This window comes from Dictyostelium discoideum (genome assembly GCF_000004695.1).
Source record: "Dictyostelium discoideum AX4 chromosome 6 chromosome, whole genome shotgun sequence".
NCBI classification, from domain to species: Eukaryota; Evosea; class Eumycetozoa; order Dictyosteliales; family Dictyosteliaceae; genus Dictyostelium; species Dictyostelium discoideum.
Window position 1 is genome coordinate 3,317,758 of NC_007092.3, and position 19,999 is coordinate 3,337,756.

Consider the following 19,999-nt stretch of genomic DNA (forward strand, 5'->3'; position numbering starts at 1 on the left):
AAATAAATAAAAAAAATGGGAAAAGGGAAAATGATTTTTATTTAATTAAAAAATAATTTTTTAATAAATTTTATTTAATAACCGTCAATATATTAAAAAAAAAGAAAAAAAAAAAAAAGTAAAAATTTAAAAATAAAGTAATAGTTTAAAAAAAAGAGTATTTTTATTATTTCATTTTTTTTATTTAAAAATTTTACCAAAATAAAGTCAATGTGGTTGTTAAATTATATGAATATTAATTAAATAATAATCGATTACTTTTGAATTTTTTTTTTTTTTTTAATCACTTTAATTTAAGCAATTTTTGTTTGCTTTTGGTCACTTAAAACAAATTAAATGATCAAAGAGAAGTTCCACTACAATGGTTCTGATATAATAAAAAAATATTGAAGCTAAGAGATCTTTTGGATTTTATTGACCATTTTAATTGGTTGATAAACAATTGTTATTATTAATAATATTATTGTTATTATTTTCGTTTTTTCGATATTTCTTTAATTTTTAATTTTATTTTCACAAAGGGAACAAAATATAATAGTTTGAGCAAAAAATAAAAAAAAAAAAAAAAAAATTAAAAAAAAAAAAAAAAAAAAAAATTTGAATCCCAAACTTGAAAATTAAAAATTAAATAAAATAAAATAAAAAAAAAAAATGATCAAAAAAAAAATGATCAAAAAAAAAAAAAAAAATTAAAAAAAAAAAATTAAAATAATATTTTAATTTAAATCTCATACCACTAAAAATAATTTAATAAATAAATAAAAATAAATTATAATATCAATTTTTTTTTTTTTTTTTTTTTTTGGGGGTTTTTTTTTGGGGTATTTTTTTTTTTAATTTTTTTTTTTTTTTGCACTACCTCTAAAAGTATTTGACAATCTTTTTAATATTATAATCTTTGTAGAAATTATTTATATATTTATTTATTTTCTTTTTTATTTTTCATTAACATATAAAAATCTTTTAATATTATTTAATTATTTATCTTAATGGGTAAGTTAACCACCTTAAACATTGATCGTTTTTACACAGAATATTTTTATAAAAATAAAAAAAAAAATAAAAAAAAAAAAATAAAATAAAATAATAGATGGTTTTTTTTTTTTTTTTTTTTTTTTTTTATGATCAAACTAAATTTTATTTTTAAATATTAAAGAAAACAAAACCATTTAAACAAATAGTGAAAGTAAAGTCTTTTTTGCTAATTAATTTTTCTTTTTTCTTTTTCACAATTTAAGATCAGCATAAAAGCAAAGAGCAGGAAGTAATTAACAATGAACCAGAGGATTTATTGTTAATAAGAACCTATGGTGACAATTCTAGTGCTCGATCATCAGGTCAACTAAATATTCGAGATTCACCAAACAAGCCATTTAACTATCCTTATGTCATTCCACCAAAAAAAGACTTAATAGATTTATTACAAGAACAAGAGTTACAACCGCAACAAAAAGAACCACAACAACAACAACAACAACAACAACAACAACAACAACAACAACAACAACAACAACAACAACAACAACAACAGCAACAACAACAACAACAACAACAACAACAACAAGATCAACCACTACAACAACAACTACAACTACAACTACAACAACAACTACAACTACAACAACAACTACAACAACTACAACTACGACTAAAAACACTACAATTACAACAACAACTACAACTACTACAACTACAACTACTACAACTACAACAACCACAACAACAACTACAACTACAACTACTACAACTACAACAACTACAACAACAACTACAACTACAACTACAACTACTACAACAACAAAAAGCAAAAAAAGTTGATAAGGATTTGGAAATAATTGAGAAATTTAAATCAGCAAATGAAAGTTCACTTTCAAAACAAGAAAAAACAGTAAAATTCTATCACAAAGGTACTCTTTACCAATATGGTTTTTCTCAAGAAACATTTGATAAAACTATCGATGCCTCATTAAGTGAATTAATGATTAGCATAAATTGTAGATACATAGAGGTGATTGATAAAAATGAAAAAGGTAAAGGAAAAGTGATCCATGATTTAATTGGTCCAGCCGTATTCAATAATAAGGTAATTAATGACATAATCTTTGGTTTTTGTTACTACGATAAAGAGTTTCGAAATTGCCAAAAACATTGGTCATTAAGAATAATGGAGCATAGGACAAAATATCCAACAATTTTGAATATATCCATAACCATTTTACGTAACATCCAGGTTAGATGTAAAGATATTTATGTAATTTTGGTAAATTTATTAATGGGTCATACTTTAGTCACTGGTTTGAAGTTATTTATTGATAAATTAGTCTCTTTTATCGATGGTCTCGGAAATAATAAAAAAGTAGAAATCTTTAAAATTGAAGATTTTGAAGAATTAATTCGATTATTCAAATTGGAGTATATGGATTATTCAATATCCATATATACAAGGGATTATTTTAAAGAATTAAAGAGATATATATATTTACTTCATCTCTTTTCAACCAATAAATTGTCAAATGAAAATGTGTTACCAATAACTCAAAACTAAATAATAATATTCAACTTTACAAAATATATTAATAACATCACATCAAAATAGAATTGATTATCCTTGCTTTACCATCAACCCAATTTTAATGACTGTCCTCCCAAGCTTCAAACTATTGCTTGATATTATTTATATATAAACAATATTACAAACTTTTCTTATCAACTAATTTTAATTTATTAATCTTTTTTTTAAAAAAAAAAAAGAAAAAAGAAAAAAATTAAAAAATAATAAAAACTAAACCATATTTTTAAAATTTATAAAAAAAAATATATATATTTATTTATGTGTTCAGCAAGAATCTTTAAGTTCCTTTTTCCAAATTTATTTCTATCACAATTAAAAATTAAATCCAAAATAAAATAAAATAAAAATTAAAAAAAAAAAAAAAAATAAAATCAACCATTTTCTTTTTTTTCTTTTCAATTGAACTTCAAAATTGCACAACAACAAGAATTTTTTAAAAAAAAAAAAAAAAAAAAATTTTAATTTAAAAAAATATTTATAAAAGGAAAAAGCAAAAATAAAAAAAAAAAAAAAAAAATCACAAATAAAAACTAGAATCTACAATAATCACCACCACACTTCCCTTTTTAATAAAAACAAAAAAAACAAAAAAAAAAAATGGAAAAAAAATATACATTTAAAAATAATTATTATTTTTAATTGTTTTCAAGATTTATAAATAAAACATCGGTTTTTTATATTTAAAGAAAAAAAATAAAAAAAAATAAAAATTAATTTAAGAAAAAAAAAAAAAATTTAAAATTAATTAAAAAAAAAAAAACTTTAATTTCATCAATTTTATTTTTTAAAATAAAAATTTTTTTTTTTTTTTTGTTTTTGTGTTTTTTTTGAGAAATTTTTTTTTTTTTTTTTTTATTTTTAATTAGTTACCTTAGTTTATATTATTTATTTTTTCATATATTTTCTTTTTTTTTTTTTTTTCATATATTTTCTTTTTTTTTTTCATATATTTTCTTTTTTTTTTTTTTTCTAAACAAAAATCTTTGATATTATTTAATTATTTTTATAAACTGTATTTATCTTTATCTTAATGGGTAAGTTAATCAATATAGTAAAATACTCACCACGTTTTTCATTTTTTTAAAAAAAAAATCTAAAAATTTTATAAGATCATAATAACATTGTTGATATCCTTACCAAAATGAGTAATTTTGTAAAAAAGAAAAAAAAAAATAAAATAATAAAAATAATAAATAATAAAAAAATAAAATTAAGTTCATAAATGCATTCATCACCTCCCGTTTATAAAAAAATAAAAAATAAAAAAAAAAAAAAAAATTTATCCAAATTTTTTATTTTATTTTATTTTACTTTATTTTTGAAGACCAAACATATTAATTGTTTGAAAATCTAAAAATAAATATGGTATTTTATTTATTTTTTATTTTTACAATTTTTTTTTTTTTTTTTCTAATTTTTTTTTTTTTTTAAATAACATCGACGAGGATTTAAAAATTATAAAGAAAATAAAACCATATAAATAAACGGTGAAAGCAATGTTTAATTAATTTAATTTTTATTTTCTTTTTTTTTTTTCTACAAATTTAATAAAGATAAACAAGACCATGATAAAAGTGAGGGGTGGAAAGTCATCAACAATGCACCTAATTTGGTGAAAGTTTTAAATTCCTATGGTCACAATTCTTGTGCTCAATCATCAGGTCAAAAAAGAGAAATTCCAGTTTCATCATCAGATGAGCAGTATAATTTTCCAACTAAAGAAGAATTTCTTATCAATTTAATACAACAACATCCCCAACAACAAGAACAACCTCATCAACAACAACAAGAACAACCTCATCAACAACAACAACAACAACAACAACAACAACAACAACAACAACAACAACAACAACAACAAATAGAAAAAGTTGATAGGGATTTGGCAATAATTAAGGAAATTGAATCAGCAAATGAAAGCTCACTTTTAAAACTAGAAAAAAAAACAGTAGCAATCTATTTCAAAACCTCTATTTACAAATTTGAATTTTCTCATGAAACATTAGATAAAACTATTAATGTCTTATTAGGAGAATTAATGGTTAGCAGAAATTGTAAATATATAGAGGTGATTGACAAAAATGAAAAAGAAAAGAGAAATGTGATCCATGATTTAATTGGTCCTGCCGTATTCAAGAATATGGTAATTAGAGAGATCATTTTAAGATTTTATTTTCATAAAAGAGAGTTAGAAATTTGTGAACAAGATTGGTCATCAAGTATAGTACTATATAAAACAATGAATGAACATAAAACAATTTTGGATATTTTAATACAGATTTTACATAACATCCAGCTTAGATGTGAAGTTATTTATGAAGGTTTACAGGTCGATCATCCTTTAGCCCTTGGCTTAGGCTCATTCATAGAAAAATTAAATCCATATATCAATGGCCTCAGAAATAATAATGAAGAAGTGGAAATCTTTAATTCTAATGATTTTAAAGAATTAATTGAATCATTCAAATTCGAGTATATAAATTTATCAAAATCTGAAAATTCATGTGCTAAACAATTAATGATGGATTATTTTAAAGAGTCAAAGAGATATTTATTTTTATTTTATTTCTTTACAATCAATAAAGATCAAATCAAAATGAGTTATCAATAACTCAAAACCTAATAACAATTAATATTATAAAAAAAAAATAATAAAACTCAACTTTACAAAATAAAATAATACCTTTTATAAAAAATTAAATAAAAATAAAATAAATAAAAAAAAAAAAATAAAATAAAATAAAATAAAATAAAATAAAATAAAATAAAAGATAATTAATAATTTCATTAAGATAATTTTATTTAAATATATAAAAAACTATTAATATAATATTATTCTAAAAACCTCAAAATTATTTATTTATTTTATTTAAAATGAAAAACAAAATAGTTGGTGGTTGTGTGTAAGAAATAATTAAATTGAGCTGCACAAAACAAAATAATAATTTTGAGGTTTTTAGTATAATAGTTACAAAAAATTTCTTGATTATAATATTATATTAATAGTTTTTTATATATTTAAATAAAATTATCAAGTGTCGAGGTATTTCCTTATGTTATCCCACAAAATTAATAAATAAAATAAAAGAAGTGTGATTGACCAAAATAATAAAAAAAAAGGCTATAGCACAAAAAATAAAAAAGGCTTTAGCACAAAAAAAAAAAAAAAAAAAAAAAAAAAACCCCTTTTCACCAGTTAAAAATAATTATTTTTTTTTTTTTTTTTTTTTTTAATTTTTTGATCGGAAATTAAAAATAATCAATTTCACTTTTTTTTTTAATTTCTCCCCTATTATTTTTTTTTTTTAATATTTTTTTTTTTATTTTTTTTTTTTTCAACACAAAACACCTACAAAGAATCTTTATTATTATATACCTATTTTTATTATATTTTTTTTTTTTTATTTTAAGCGATACACTATAAAAATATTAAACTTTTTTTTTTTTTTTTTTTTTTTTTTTTTTTTTTAAAATAACTATTTAACCATTTGTAAGATTTGTAAGTTTACAATATATATATATTATTTTATGACCATTAATGTACTAACTAACAATCTATTAGCAAATCACAACATAGATAAACTCAAAGCAATGTCAACCGATAATTTTGAAAAAATTAAAGGTAGACCAACCCAAAAAGAGGAGTGGCAATTAAAAGAATGGGAAAAGGAAAAAGATGAAAATAATAGACTTTTTCAAGAACAAAAACAAAAAACAACAAACAGAAAAGGTTGATTTGAATGGTGATTAGATCTAATTAATGAAATTATAGAAAGTGCAACTTCATTAACTCCAGCAACATTTGATAAAAAAGAAAAAGATAAGAGAAATATCGTCCGTATCTCACTCGGATCCATATTCAAAAGTAAGGTAATACTGAATAATATAAACAAGTTTTATAATAATCATAATTATGTAATATCTGGATAAAAATGCCAAACTTGTTTTATACATTATTCTATCAGGATATTCATTTACTGTTTTGTACATCTTTGACCAATATTGCTTGCAAATTTCAAATTCCTCATTATAACATCCAACTAAGGTGCCATGAGATTCACGCAAGCACAGAACATAATTTAGGGAAGAATCATCCTATAGTCTCAGGTTTTGATGCATTCATAGTTAAATTGGATTACTTTATAAATTGTCTCGCAAATGATAATTATGGAAAAGTTGAAATCTTTAGATTTGAAGATTATGAAGAATTGATTCAATCATTCAAATCTGGGTATATGGATTTATCTGGTAATTCAGAAAACGAGCAATTGATGCATCACTTCAAAGAATCAAAGATACATATTCTTAGTCCATTTTATTTCAATGAACAAGGATCAAATCAAAATGAACCCAATTCCACTCAATCCACAATCACCATCAGCATCACCACCAATCGGAGTAGAAACAGTGAAACTATTAGAAAATAATAAAATTTTTATTATTAATGGGAATCAAATAGATTTTGGTATTGATGATTATGAAACAAATTTAAATTACACTAAATGCATTTACCAACAACCCTCAATACCATTGATAATCCTTGACCTGGATATCAACAAAATTTAATTGCTATCTGTTTCTCCATAAGTTTCCACAACAATTGACCATTCTTTCATATCAAATGATTTAACAATTCCAACTTCCAACTGTTGGCTGATAATAAAGAAAAAAAAAAAAAGAAACATGTCCAATTTGTAATATTAAAATATTAAAGTACCGAAAGGTTTTAGAAAAAAAAAAAAAAAAAAATTTGTATTACTACTACCTTTTTTAATAAAAGTTTATTTAGTTTTAAATTGTGAATTTTAATTTTATTTTATTTTATCTAAAAAAATTTAATTATTTAATTTTATTTTTTTATTATTTAATTATTTTTAATAAGGAGGCCAACCATTTTTTTATATTGATCAATCAGTGTTTATTCATTAAAGGAAATAAACAATAGTTAATTTTTTATTTGTAAATTTTAATTTTAAAATTAAAAAGATGTAAAGTAATTTTTTCTTTTTTAATTTATATAACTAAAGAATTTAATATTTTGAAATATAGTTGACAAAACTCGTATCACCTGGCTGTGAATTTTTCAATGTCATGATTCATCTCAAGGTTATTAATATTTTTATGGTATAGTATGATAATTAACACCACTTTTGCACCTTTATCAATTTTAATTATGGTCTTTAACGAACCATTATCATCAAACAATCATTGAAAACATCAATGACATCGTAGCGAAGTGGTCTAACGCGTTTGACTTGAAATCAAATCTCCTAGGAGGCGCAGGTTCGAACCCTGCCGATGTCGACAATTTTAATGTTAATATTAATTAGATACCCGCTTTTTTTTGGCATCTTTATTTCTAACGACTAAAAAGACATTTCTCTTGGCATTTTGATAATAAAAAGCCTACAGTTGATCAAACGGATACTAGATACAGAAAAACATATCCATCATCAATCTAACATCAACTACATCTATCTACTCTACACACTAATTCCTTCAATCCTTGGATTGGGAATAAGAATAGATCTGAATAAACGAGAAAGAAAAAAAAAAAAAAAAAAAATAAAAATAAAAATCAAAAATATTTTTATATAAACACATAATTAAAAAAAAAATAATAAAAATAATATAAAAAAAAAAAAAAAAAAAAAAAAATGAATTTTTTCGATAAACTTAAAGGTGAACTCAACTTAGGCGAAGAAGTTAAATAAAAAAACTATTCAAATAAGGTTATTCTACCCAAATACCTTGGAATTAAATAGTAATTCAACAAAATTAATAGATAATTTCATAGTTAATGGTACTCTTAACATTGTCAGAAGACAAAAGGGTATAACAGTATTCGGTAGAATACTAAAAGAAAAATTCACATTATTACACGAGTGTTACAGCACTTTCAAGTATGAAGATTTCCCACTGCAAAAATTCATACTTTACACCCCAGGATATCACTATGTCCACTTTTACACATTTACAAAAAACATAATAAAAAAAATAAACAATCAAATGGTAAAAGAAAACTGGGGATTGGAGCCATTACTAATAGATGAATGCAACATAGTAATGCTACCAGATGTGATTAGATATTCATGCATACTATTATTTAATAAAGAAGATGATATCTCAATCATTAAAACAAACATTGATGCTATAAAAGGTAGTAAGCATCCAATAAGAGCCTTCATCTCTGAATATAACAATAAAGAAATAAGAGATGTTAGAAAAAAAAAAAACACAAGTAATAAAAACCAACAACCAACAACTACAAATACAACTAAATCAATACCATCAACTCCACCAACAACTAATGCATCAACAACCACACCAATAACAACCACACCAATAACAACCACACAAACAACAACCACACCAACAACAACCACACATCAATTACCAACAAGCAATACAACAATCTACAACCTAAACAAAACTACTACTACTACTACTACTACTACAAAACCTATCAATAAAATTACTACAAGCAATGGTACCAAGTTTCCAATTGCCAGTAGTATTAGAAAATAATGGAACAATTAAAATTATTACTATGGAACTGCAGAGGTAATCAATCAACCAACGCTAAGAATAAAACAGAAGAAACGATAAAAAGAATTGGCACTCAATTAGCACTCCTAACTGAAACTAATTTCAATGGATTCAACCACCACAAAACAATGTTCAACTTTGAAAGAATAGATCATGGTTCAGGTAAAGGAACTGGCATAGCAATAGAAAATAGAGATACAAGAAAAGGCCACATATCAATAAACTTCAAAGACGATGATGGTAGAATACTATCAATTAAATACAATTCCTTTAATTCTATCAACATATTATTGATCTATGCTCCAGCGACTATATCTGAAAGAAACACCTTCATAATCAACTCAAAATCACTGTTTAAAAAATATAATTCAATCAACCATCAAATAATAGCAGGCGACTTCAATAACAACCACGATTGCAACAGCTTCTTCGGTACTGAATTACGTAAAATAATAGACCAAGACATGCTACTAGATACTGGTATTGAAGAAAACACTCCAACATTTCCAAGATCAATGAAGAGACTAGATAGAATCTACTGTCATCCAACACTACTAAACCAAAATTCAAAACTGGTAGTCCACAACACAGTATTTAACAAATCAGATCACTTTCCCATCACAATCACAATACAAACCAACAGAGAAACAACAACAACAACAACAACCAAACTAGAAAGACTCCCTTGGACATTATGTAAAGAAATTCTCAACAACAAACATATACATGATGGGTTATCAGAATTAATCAGTAAGAACAAAGATAAGATCAAATCAGTGGAGGAATGGACGAAATTTAAAAATAATGTCATCAGAGATTATTTAAAAAAAGAACAAAACAAAATAAAGAAAGAAAAGAACAAAAGAAAATACGTAATCCACAAATTACTTGGAAATAGTGATATCATTCCAAAGATGAGAAAAGAACTCAATGAAGAAATAAGTAGAATATTAGAAGAAGAAAGAAAGGTAAAAGCATGGGATATCAAATTAAAACTCCACCTGCATCAAGAAACACCAAGCAAATACCTCACAAGTATCCTTAAATCCAGAGCCAAAGATAAATCAATATTCCAAATAAAAGATAAAGATAATAAGACCATATCAGATAAAGAGAACATAGCAAAAAGATTTGTTGAATTCTATCAAGATCAATATGAAGAGAAAGAAGATAACGAAGAAACCCACAAGAAGTTATTAGAAAAATGGGAAGTAGACGTTGATTTAATCAAGAAACTCGAGATAGACAGACCGATAAGAATACATGAAGTGACCAAAGCAATCAAAACTTCAAGTATCCACAAATCTCCAGGTTTAGACGGTATCAATGCACTATTCTACAAGTACCACATCAACTCAATAGCAAGAATATTGACTATAGCTTTCAACGACCTCCTCACAAATAAGAAAGAAATCCCCACAAAATTCAAAGAAGGAGTAATAACAACAATATTCAAAAAAGGAGATGAACTAAACATTTCAAATAGAAGACCAATCACCCTTCTCAATACAGATTACAAAATTTTAAGCAAAATTCTCAACAGTAGATTATTAGATATCACCAGTAAAATTATCAACAAATTTCAAAACGGCTTTGTTCCAAACAGGTTCATCCAAGACAATATTCAGATCATGAAGGAAGTAATAGAAATAAGTAACAAAAGAAAGAACAATACACTCATTACCTTTTACGATTTTAACAAAGCATTCGATTCAATCAGCCACAAGAGTATCACAAGAACATTAGAGCATATTGGTATCCCCCCAAAATTCACAGCGATCCTACTAAACCTACTCAAAGATACTAAAAACAAAATAAAGATCAACGACTTTTTAGTCAATGGAATAACAATCAGAAGAGGAACAAAACAAGGAGACCCAATATCACCAACAATCTTTGCTCTAGTTTTAGAACCACTTCTAATAGATATCATCAATGATAATACAATCAAAGGCTTCACTCTACCAAATTCCAAATCATTAAAACTCACTGCATTTGCTGACGACATAGCAACATTTACAAACTCCACNGAAGAACTAATGAAAATTAATACTAAAATCCAAAAGTACTGCTCAGCAACATCATCATCGTTAAACAAAGAGAAAACAGTAATGATAGCAATAGGAGATAAACCACACGATCTACCATTCCAAGAGAGTACAGTCCCAGAAAGATATCTTGGCCTCAATTTCACCAAAACAGGTTTAAATTCAAAATACAACACTTTAATCCAAGAAATGAAAAACAATCTAATCAAATGGAAATCACAAGCAATAACGATGAAGGCAAAGATGACAATTCTCAAAACATACGTTCTATCCAAATTAACATACCATCAATACATGGATAATCTAAATGAAGAACAAATTGAGGAAATCAATAACATGACCAGATGGTTCTTATTCTCCTCAGTTAAGAATACATATACAGAAGAGAGAAAATACAAAACTATGATGAAAATAGACAGAGCATATGCAGATTGGAAAGAAGGAGGCATAAAATTATGGGATATAGAACTAAGACATATAGCATTCAAAATCTGGTACATGAACAGGCTACTCCATAACAACTACAACAACAACAACAATACCTTACAAGAATGGTACATGGAGCAATTAAGTAGAAAAAAAGCCCACACTTCAACCCTCAACGATATGTGCAGACACTGGGGTGTATTCAGAGTCAAATTTTACCAAAACCATCCAAAGATAAATGAACTTCCAGACTGTATAAGAAACGACAATGACGAACCACTAAAACTAAAAGAAATTTACGAACTCATGATCAAAGACAGACACCCAACACCAAGAAGAACAGAATGGCAGAAGTTATGGGCGGTGAGATACAACACAGCAATACCCAAAGTATTCATAAACATCAACAGCATTTCTCACCAAAAAGGTAGAAACACCCTCTTCAGATTCTTCTCAAGATCACTTCCAGGTATCAACCACGAAAGAGACACCAGATGCAAGATCTGTGGCCACCTATTCAGAGACCCTTATTCTCACCTCTTCACTCTATGCCAAGATATCCTAGATATTGAAAAAACCATCATATCAACAGTAAACAAATTATCATTCATCAAAATCCACAGATGGTCAATGGATACCTTAGACATATCAAAATACAACAGAACTGAGAGAATCTTCCCCAATCTCATAGGAATAATAGCACACCAAAAGAGGAATTTGAGAGGAAATATTAAGGAAATGGAGGAAATTAAAATTTTTCCTCTTATTCCTTCGTTTCCACGAATTCCTCTAAAAATTTCTTATAATGTACGGATAACCTTGTAGATTTTTCCAAAAAAAAATTAATTATAAATTCTCATTTTTTAAAACATAAAACTATAATTTAATAAAACAAATTAATTAATAATAAATAAAATATCACATATTTTTAAAAATCATTATAAATGACAAAAAATATTCGGCATATTATTTTTAACATAGCGGTTTTGCTCGTTGGCAGTGGGTGTACAATAAATATATAATAAAAAAAATAAGAATTTTTATTTTTATTAAATAAATTATTCCTTATTTAATTTTTTGCAATATAATTATGTATTTTTAAATACTATAATTAGATTGTTATAAAATTATGTATCCTGTTACATTACGTTCCGAATACTTCGATTGTTACTAAATCGTGTTTACTCAAAAATATTAAATTAGATTTTTCTCACCCAGGTGGTGAATTTTTAATGACGGTTAGAAAAAGTGTAAAACTAAATAAAAAGAAAACAATAATTTTTTAAAACACAACAATAAATATATAGATTATTAATTACTATTTATATATTTATTATTTTCTTTTTTTTCTCATTTTTTTTTTGACTAATATAATTTTAAAATAAACAAATAGTATTTTTTCATAATTAAATAATTTTTAAAAAAATCTAGATAAATATGTTATTTTATTATAATTAAAAAATTTTTGGGGTTATTTTTTATTTTTTTTTTTTGATTATTTGTATAAATAAAAAATATAAAGTGTTTGTGCGTTGTAGTTTTAAGATAAATATTTAATCTTAATTCATCAAGTAATGATTGAAGGTGGTCCTCTTTATTTATTTCTAATAAAGCATGAACATCTATAAGTTCCGAAGTTTGACTTTTTGGTTTATCTACATGCTGAGGTTGACAATCCTTAAGGTGAGCACCTTGTGCTAGAGGACCAGATTGATGATCATGATGTGGATTGGATATTACTTGAGACGGTAAACTGTCTGTCTCCCATTCATTGTTTTTGTCTTTATCTATTTTTTAAAAAAATAAAAAATTAGTATCAATAATTATTGATTTAATAATTAATAAAGTGGTTAGTTTAAACTACTTACCAGACATTCAAAATAATTATGAATAATTTTATTTTTATTTTTTTTATTTTTTTTTAATTTTTTTTTTTTTATTTCTAAAAAAAATGGGCAAAGAAAAGAAATACAAAGAGTTAAAAAAATATATTGTATGTGAGTATTTGAAAAACTATTTGAAACGAAAAATAATTTTATTACTAAAAAATAATAAAAAAATAAATTTGAGTGAAAAAATAAAAAAAAATAAAAATAAAATAATTAAATTAAAAATAAAAATAAAAACAATTGTGTGGTGATTCAGTCAACAAATAAATCTAAAAAACACGCAAATATTTTTTTTTTTTTTTTTTTTTTTTTTCAATTTAGAAAATAATCCAAAGTATATTTATTAAATATAGTTTTTTAAAAATTACTATTATCTAATATGAAAAATTTAATAAGAAATAAACTGTGGGTGGGTTTTTTTTTATTTTTTTTTTTTTTACTAATATTTATTTATTTATTTATTTATTTATTTATTTATTTATTTATTTATTTATTTATTTATTTATTTATATATTTATTTTTTTTTCTTATTATTTGTTGTTTTTTGATCATTTTTATAAATATGGATAAATTTTTTTTTTTTTTTTTTATCTTTTTTTTTTTTTATCTTTTTTTTTTATCTTTTTTTTTATTTATTAAATTTGTAAAAAAAGATTTTATTTATTTTTTTTTTTTATTTTTTTATTTTTTTATTTTTTTTTTTTATTTTTTTATTTTTTTTTTTTGAAGGCGGATGAAAGTTTAAGAATGAGGTGTTGATGGCAAAGAATGAGGTGGTAACCAACCAAAACTTGCTGATGTCAGGCAACCAATAGCTCACTGGTTAATAACTAAGAGAAAAAATTTAATTTTAATTAAATTTGTTTTTAATTTCTCTAGTTGATCTCTTGAGGCTGCACTCGTTCCCGCATCCAATTTGTTTTTGCAAAATATCAATACACTTTGATACTCTCCGAAATCCTTTTGATTTTGATTATTATTATCAAGGATTAAATTATTTAAGTTTTCCAAAAAAACTGTTTCTGTTTGAAATCCAATATTATTTATGAAAAAGTTATATGATTTTTTTAACTCTTCATTAATATCATTCCATAGGAAGTACCAGGGATTGTCAATTCTGTTTTGGGTTGGTAATGGTACCGACATGCATGGTTGATCTGTTACACTTATTCTTATTACATTTGGTGTGGATGTTGACGTAGCTATGGAGAAGGTTGGTTTTTTTGTTGTAGATATAATTTGTTGTGGTATTTGTGGTGGGGCCGAATTCCAATAATCTCTAGCTTGACTGATCTCTTGTTCTTGATCGGTTGCTGTTGATGCTGATGTTGTTGTTGTTGTTGTTGCTATTGTTCTTTGAAGAGAAAGATTTGATCTCATCTCGTTAAGTAATTGCTGAGTTTCCTCTATAGGAATTCCCAAACCATCAAAATCAATAGGTTCTGGAGTTTGACTTATATGTCTACCTGGAAGTTGTGTTTGATTATGACTATCGTGAGTTTGTGCTTGAGGACCAGATTGATGGTCATAATGTGGTCTGGTTATTGCTTGTGTTGGTAATCTATCTGTTGTTTCTAATTGATTATTTTGAAAAAAAAAAATTAGTTTTAGTATCTTTAAGAGTTTTCTTTTCATTTTTTTATTTTTTTTAAAGATTTGGTATTGAAAAGAATAAAAAATATGTATATGTATGTTGGAGAAAAATAAATAAATAAATAAAAATAAATAAAAAAAAAAAAAAATAAAAATAAAAAAATAAAAAAAAAAAAATAAAAAAACAAAAAATTGTGGTTGGTTGTGATATAATTGCTTTTCACCCCTTTTTTTATCTGTGGTTAACATCAAAAAAAAAAAAAAAAACTATTAAAAGTTTCGTGTGGTAGAAATTAGAAATTTTTTTATTTTATATTTTTTTTTTTATTTTTTTTTTATTTTTTTATTTCTACTTTTACCCCTATACTATAAATAGTTGATCATCCAAAATTTTTTTTTTTTTTTTATTTATTTATTTTTTTTTTTTTTTTATTTTATATTATTTTATTTTTTGTTTGTTTTTTGTTCATTTTTTAATAAATATAAAATAAATATGAATAATATATTTAAATCTTTTATTTTTTTCTTTTTTTTAAATCTAAAAATATAATTTTAGTTAGTTTTCTTTGACTGTAAATTTTCATTAAATTAAAAAATATTGTATGAGTGTGTGGGGGACCAAAAATAGGCTCAAATATTTTGTTATGTTTTCTATGAACAGCGATTTTTAAAAAATTATTATTATTACCAAATTTTTTTTTTTTTTTTTTTTTTTTTTTTTTTTTTAAGAAATAGAAATAAATAAAATACTAAAAAAATAAGAAATAAACAGTTGATGGTGGGTCAAAAATTTTTTTTTTTTTTTTTTTTTTTTTTTTAAATTAAATTAAATTCCATATGTATAAAATCCACATACTCCTTTTAATATTACATGTATAATTAATTTGAATTTTTTTTTTAATTTTTTTTAATTTTTTTAAATTAAATTTCAAAATTTTGCCCGAAATTGATCAAATTATTATGCAACTGGTTACAAAAATACATACATGATAAGTTTTAAACGAAATTAGGCTATAAATGAATAAAATAAATTAATAGAAAAAAAAAAAAAAAAAAAAAATTGAATTTAGTTTTAAATTTTAAAAAAAAAAAAAAATTCAAATTTAGTTTTAATTTTAAAAAACTATATAGTTAATTTTAAAAAACATATAGTTTTTTAAAATTAAAACTAAATTTAAAAGTAATTACCTAAATTTTTTTTTATAAATTTATTTTTATTTATTTATTTTTTTTGTTTTTTTTTTTTTTTTGTTGTTTTTTGATCATTTTTTTATAAATATAAAAAAAATCTTTTATTTTTTTTTTTTTAAATCTATATTTATCTTTTCTTGGTAATTTGACAGTTAAAAATTAATTTTCAAAAAAAAAAAAAAAATAAAAAAAATAATAAAAAAATAAAAAATAATTTTTTTTTTTTTTTTATTTTTTTTTTAAATTTGAATTTTGAAAATTTGAAAAAAAAATAAAAAAAAAATATTCGAATTTATGTTCATTGTTAAATAAAGCAACAATCTAACTTTATTTTTCTATTTTTTTTTTTTTATTTCCAATTTCTTTTTTTTTTTTTTTTTTCAAATTTAATTTTTAAAAAAAAAAAAAAAAAACTAATATATTATATACATATAAATAATAAATAAATAATAAACAATAAATAATAAATAATAAATAAAAAAAAAAAAGAAAAAAAAGAAATTAAAATATGAGTAATAAAACTTTACCATATTGTTGTGAACATGGATTAAAAGATGAAGTTATAGCATTATTAGCCAAAGGTGAAGATGTAAATCAAAAGGATGGTTCAAATAGATATCCACTTCATTATGCAGCAATTGGTGGATATATAGAGATAGTTGCAATGTTATTAGAGAGAGGAGCATTAGTAAATTGTTCAACACCACGTGGAGCAACACCACTTCACTATGCAAGTAGAGGTGGTCGTATCGAATGTATTCAATTACTCATTGACAATAAAGCAGATGTAAATTGCAGAGATGGTGCAGGTAGTACACCACTTCATACAGCTTTACAATGCAATGAAACTAAATGCGCCATTGCACTAATTGAAACCTTTGGTGCAGATGTAAACTTAAAAACCGCTGAAGGTTCAACTGCACTCCATTTAGCTTCTGCTAGAGGTTTAGTACCTGTCATTGTTGCTCTCTTGGAAAATGGTGCTAGAGCTGATGTTAGAGATTCAAAAGAAAATTCACCATTTCAATCTTTACCAATTAATTTAACTGAAAATGGTAAGTTTTTTAATTTAAAAAAAAAAAAAAAAAGAAAAAAAAATATATATATATATATATATATTATTTTTAAATAATATTAATCTTGAATAATTTTTTATTTATTTTTTATTATTAGAAAAAAAAGAAAAAATTGAAAATTCAATTTCTCAAGATATTTCAAAATTATTTAATATTAATAAAAATAGAGAATTTAGTGGTGTAGGAAAAAAAGAAGATGATGATAATAATATGAAGATAGATAAACAAGAATCAGAACAACAATCAACATCAGATAAACTTTATTCAGATATAACATTTTTAATTGAAAATCAAAAAGTTTATGCACATAAATGTATATTACAAGCTAGATGTCCAAATTTTATGTCATCAATTAATAATAAAATAGAACAGCAACAATCACAAAAACCAATAGAAATTAAAGATTATTCATTTAAATTATTTTTATCATTCATCGAGTGGATATATACAGGATCAATTGAAAAGTTTGAATCAACATCAAAATCAATTGATTTATCATTTCAATTTTCAATATTATTAATGGGTGAAAAGTTTGATTGTAAAGGATTAGTATCCTATTGTAGAGAGTTTATTAAGGAGAGCATTGGTGATAGTAATGTTGGTTCCATTTGGTCAATCATTAAAAAGTTACCAACTTCAACTCGTTCAAATTTAGGTAACCTCGTTCGTGATTGTTTAATTACAATGGTAAGGAGTTGGAACATTTTCACAATGACTAAAACTTTCTCAACTGATATCAATAAATCCGATATCATTGAAATCATTAAATCACTTGCTCCTTTCATTACCGAAACTCCAATCTCTGAAATTAAACAGACTCGTACTGCAAATGCAAATGCTTCAAATTCAAATCAATCTAAAACTCCTGCAAAACGTACTTCAACTACTAATACCAATAATAATATACCACAACAAAATATTACATCTTCAAATAATACACCACAACAAAATACATCATCATCATCATCATCATCGACAACTTCATCAACACCTTCAAAATCATCATCATCAACACCTTCAAAATCAACCTCAACTTCATCATCATCATCTTCATCTTCATCATCATCATCATCATCATCATCAAATTATTCAGATTCAATGAATGAAAAGAATTTAACATTTTGTAAAGGTTTAATAAATGGAATGTTTAAAAAGAAAACATCACTTGCATTCCAAAGACCAGTTGACCCATTGGCAGAAGGTATTCCAGATTATTTCGATGTTATTAAACATCCAATGGATTTAGGTACTATCAAGGGTAAATTGGATAATAATGGATATTCAACTATTAAAGATTTTGCAGCAGATGTTAGATTAATGTTTGAAAATGCATTAACTTATAATGCAGATTCATCACCAGTTTGGAAACATGCTAAAACATTACTCAATGCTTTCGATCAAAAGTTTTTACAAAATTTCCCAAATGAAAAACCTCCAACCTATAAACCACCACCACCAACCCCAACTCCAATCCCAACACAACAACAACAACAACAATCAACTTCTTCAACATCAACACCAACCTCTGAAAAAAAGAGAAAACATGATGAACATGTTAAAGTAAAAGAAGATACAAATTCTGCCCAACCAACTTCTTCATCTTCAAATCATACAAATGGTGAAAATGCTTCATCTTCATCTTCATCATCATCTTCAAAACAATCAAATAATAATAATAATAATAATAATAATAACAATAGTAATTCAACAACAAATTCATCTTCATCATCATCATCAACTACTACAACACAAAAGAAATACTCTGATGAAGAAAGAAGGAGTTTAATGGAAAGAATTAATGAATTAGCTCCTGATGATGTTCAAGAGGTTTTAAATATTATCGATCCAAATGCAATCAAACAAGCTGATGAAAGTCTTGAAATCGATATGTATCAAATTGATGATAAAAATTTATCACAAGTTGAATCATTTATTAATGAATGTTTTAAAAAACAAAAACAAGATGAATAAAAAAAAAAAAAATAAAAAAAATTAGAATAAAATTCATATATATACATATATAGAAAAAAAAAAACAAATAATAATAATTATTATTTATTTATTATTTATTTATTTTTAGTTTTATTTTATTTAAATAATTTTATAAATTAAATAAAATAATATTATTAATGATGATATAATTATAATATTTTTATTTTTTTCATAAAAATTAATTTCATTTGTTATTGTTGTTATTGGACATATTAATTCTTTATTATTTGAATAATAAATATTACATTTTTTATATTTATCAATATTTAATGAATTTAAAGAACATTCAATTTTATCAATTTTAATAATTGAGTTCCTATTAATTTCAATATTTGATTCAAAACAACCAATTGGTGATTCTGTTACAAATTTAGTATTATTATTTATTGTAATTAATTTTGAATTAATTGATATTAATGAATAGGATGAATTGATTTTCAATATTATCAAAATTTAAATAATTATAATAATAAATTCCTTCAAACATTAAAATAATTGTACCATTTTCTAAATTTCTAATTGTTGATTGTAAATTTCTACATGGGTATTTAATACTTGACCCACAATTTTCATTTATTGTACTATTGAATTTTCATTTACATAAATAATTTCAAATGAAAATAATAATTTCAAATTAATAATAATAAATTTATTTTAATTTTT

The 19,999-nt window shown here is 23.4% G+C and overlaps 7 protein-coding genes and 1 non-coding gene across 8 annotated transcripts; 7 read left to right on the forward strand and 1 right to left on the reverse strand.

Annotated features, from left to right (window-relative positions):
* Positions 1-989: 989 nt before the first annotated feature.
* Positions 990-2,545, forward strand: DDB_G0293792 (hypothetical protein; the record flags this gene model as incomplete). The annotated part of the gene is made up of 2 exons (XM_628940.1): positions 990-993; positions 1,239-2,545. 2 exons carry the CDS (start codon positions 990-992, stop codon positions 2,543-2,545), a joined length of 1,311 nt encoding a protein of 436 aa, XP_628942.1.
* A 1,168-nt stretch (positions 2,546-3,713) lies between these two features.
* On the forward strand, positions 3,714-5,183 carry DDB_G0293794 (hypothetical protein; the record flags this gene model as incomplete). Its single annotated transcript, XM_628941.1, has 2 exons — positions 3,714-3,717; positions 4,126-5,183. The coding sequence occupies 2 exons, from the start codon at positions 3,714-3,716 to the stop codon at positions 5,181-5,183; spliced, it is 1,062 nt and encodes a 353-aa protein (XP_628943.1).
* A 980-nt stretch (positions 5,184-6,163) lies between these two features.
* On the forward strand, positions 6,164-6,307 carry DDB_G0293796 (hypothetical protein; the record flags this gene model as incomplete). Its single annotated transcript, XM_628942.1, has 1 exon — positions 6,164-6,307. The coding sequence occupies one exon, from the start codon at positions 6,164-6,166 to the stop codon at positions 6,305-6,307; it is 144 nt and encodes a 47-aa protein (XP_628944.1).
* Positions 6,308-6,504: 197 nt separating this feature from the next.
* DDB_G0293798 (hypothetical protein) lies at positions 6,505-6,999 on the forward strand (the record flags this gene model as incomplete). Its single annotated transcript, XM_628943.1, has 1 exon — positions 6,505-6,999. One exon carries the CDS (start codon positions 6,505-6,507, stop codon positions 6,997-6,999), a length of 495 nt encoding a protein of 164 aa, XP_628945.1.
* Positions 7,000-7,794: 795 nt separating this feature from the next.
* Positions 7,795-7,876, forward strand: tRNA-Ser-UGA-11. The gene has a single exon. It is a non-coding gene; the product is annotated as a tRNA-Ser (tRNA).
* Positions 7,877-9,099: 1,223 nt separating this feature from the next.
* On the forward strand, positions 9,100-12,417 carry DDB_G0293818 (hypothetical protein; the record flags this gene model as incomplete). The annotated part of the gene is made up of 1 exon (XM_628944.1): positions 9,100-12,417. A coding segment is annotated over one exon (3,318 nt), but the record flags the coding sequence as incomplete, so codon positions are not given.
* A 1,883-nt stretch (positions 12,418-14,300) lies between these two features.
* Positions 14,301-15,119, reverse strand: DDB_G0293820 (hypothetical protein; the record flags this gene model as incomplete). The annotated part of the gene is made up of 1 exon (XM_628945.1): positions 14,301-15,119. The coding sequence occupies one exon, from the start codon at positions 15,117-15,119 to the stop codon at positions 14,301-14,303; it is 819 nt and encodes a 272-aa protein (XP_628947.1).
* Positions 15,120-16,776: 1,657 nt separating this feature from the next.
* Positions 16,777-19,315, forward strand: DDB_G0293800 (ankyrin repeat-containing protein; the record flags this gene model as incomplete). The annotated part of the gene is made up of 2 exons (XM_628946.1): positions 16,777-17,323; positions 17,442-19,315. The coding sequence occupies 2 exons, from the start codon at positions 16,777-16,779 to the stop codon at positions 19,313-19,315; spliced, it is 2,421 nt and encodes an 806-aa protein (XP_628948.1).
* Between the last annotated feature and the right edge of the window lie 684 nt (positions 19,316-19,999).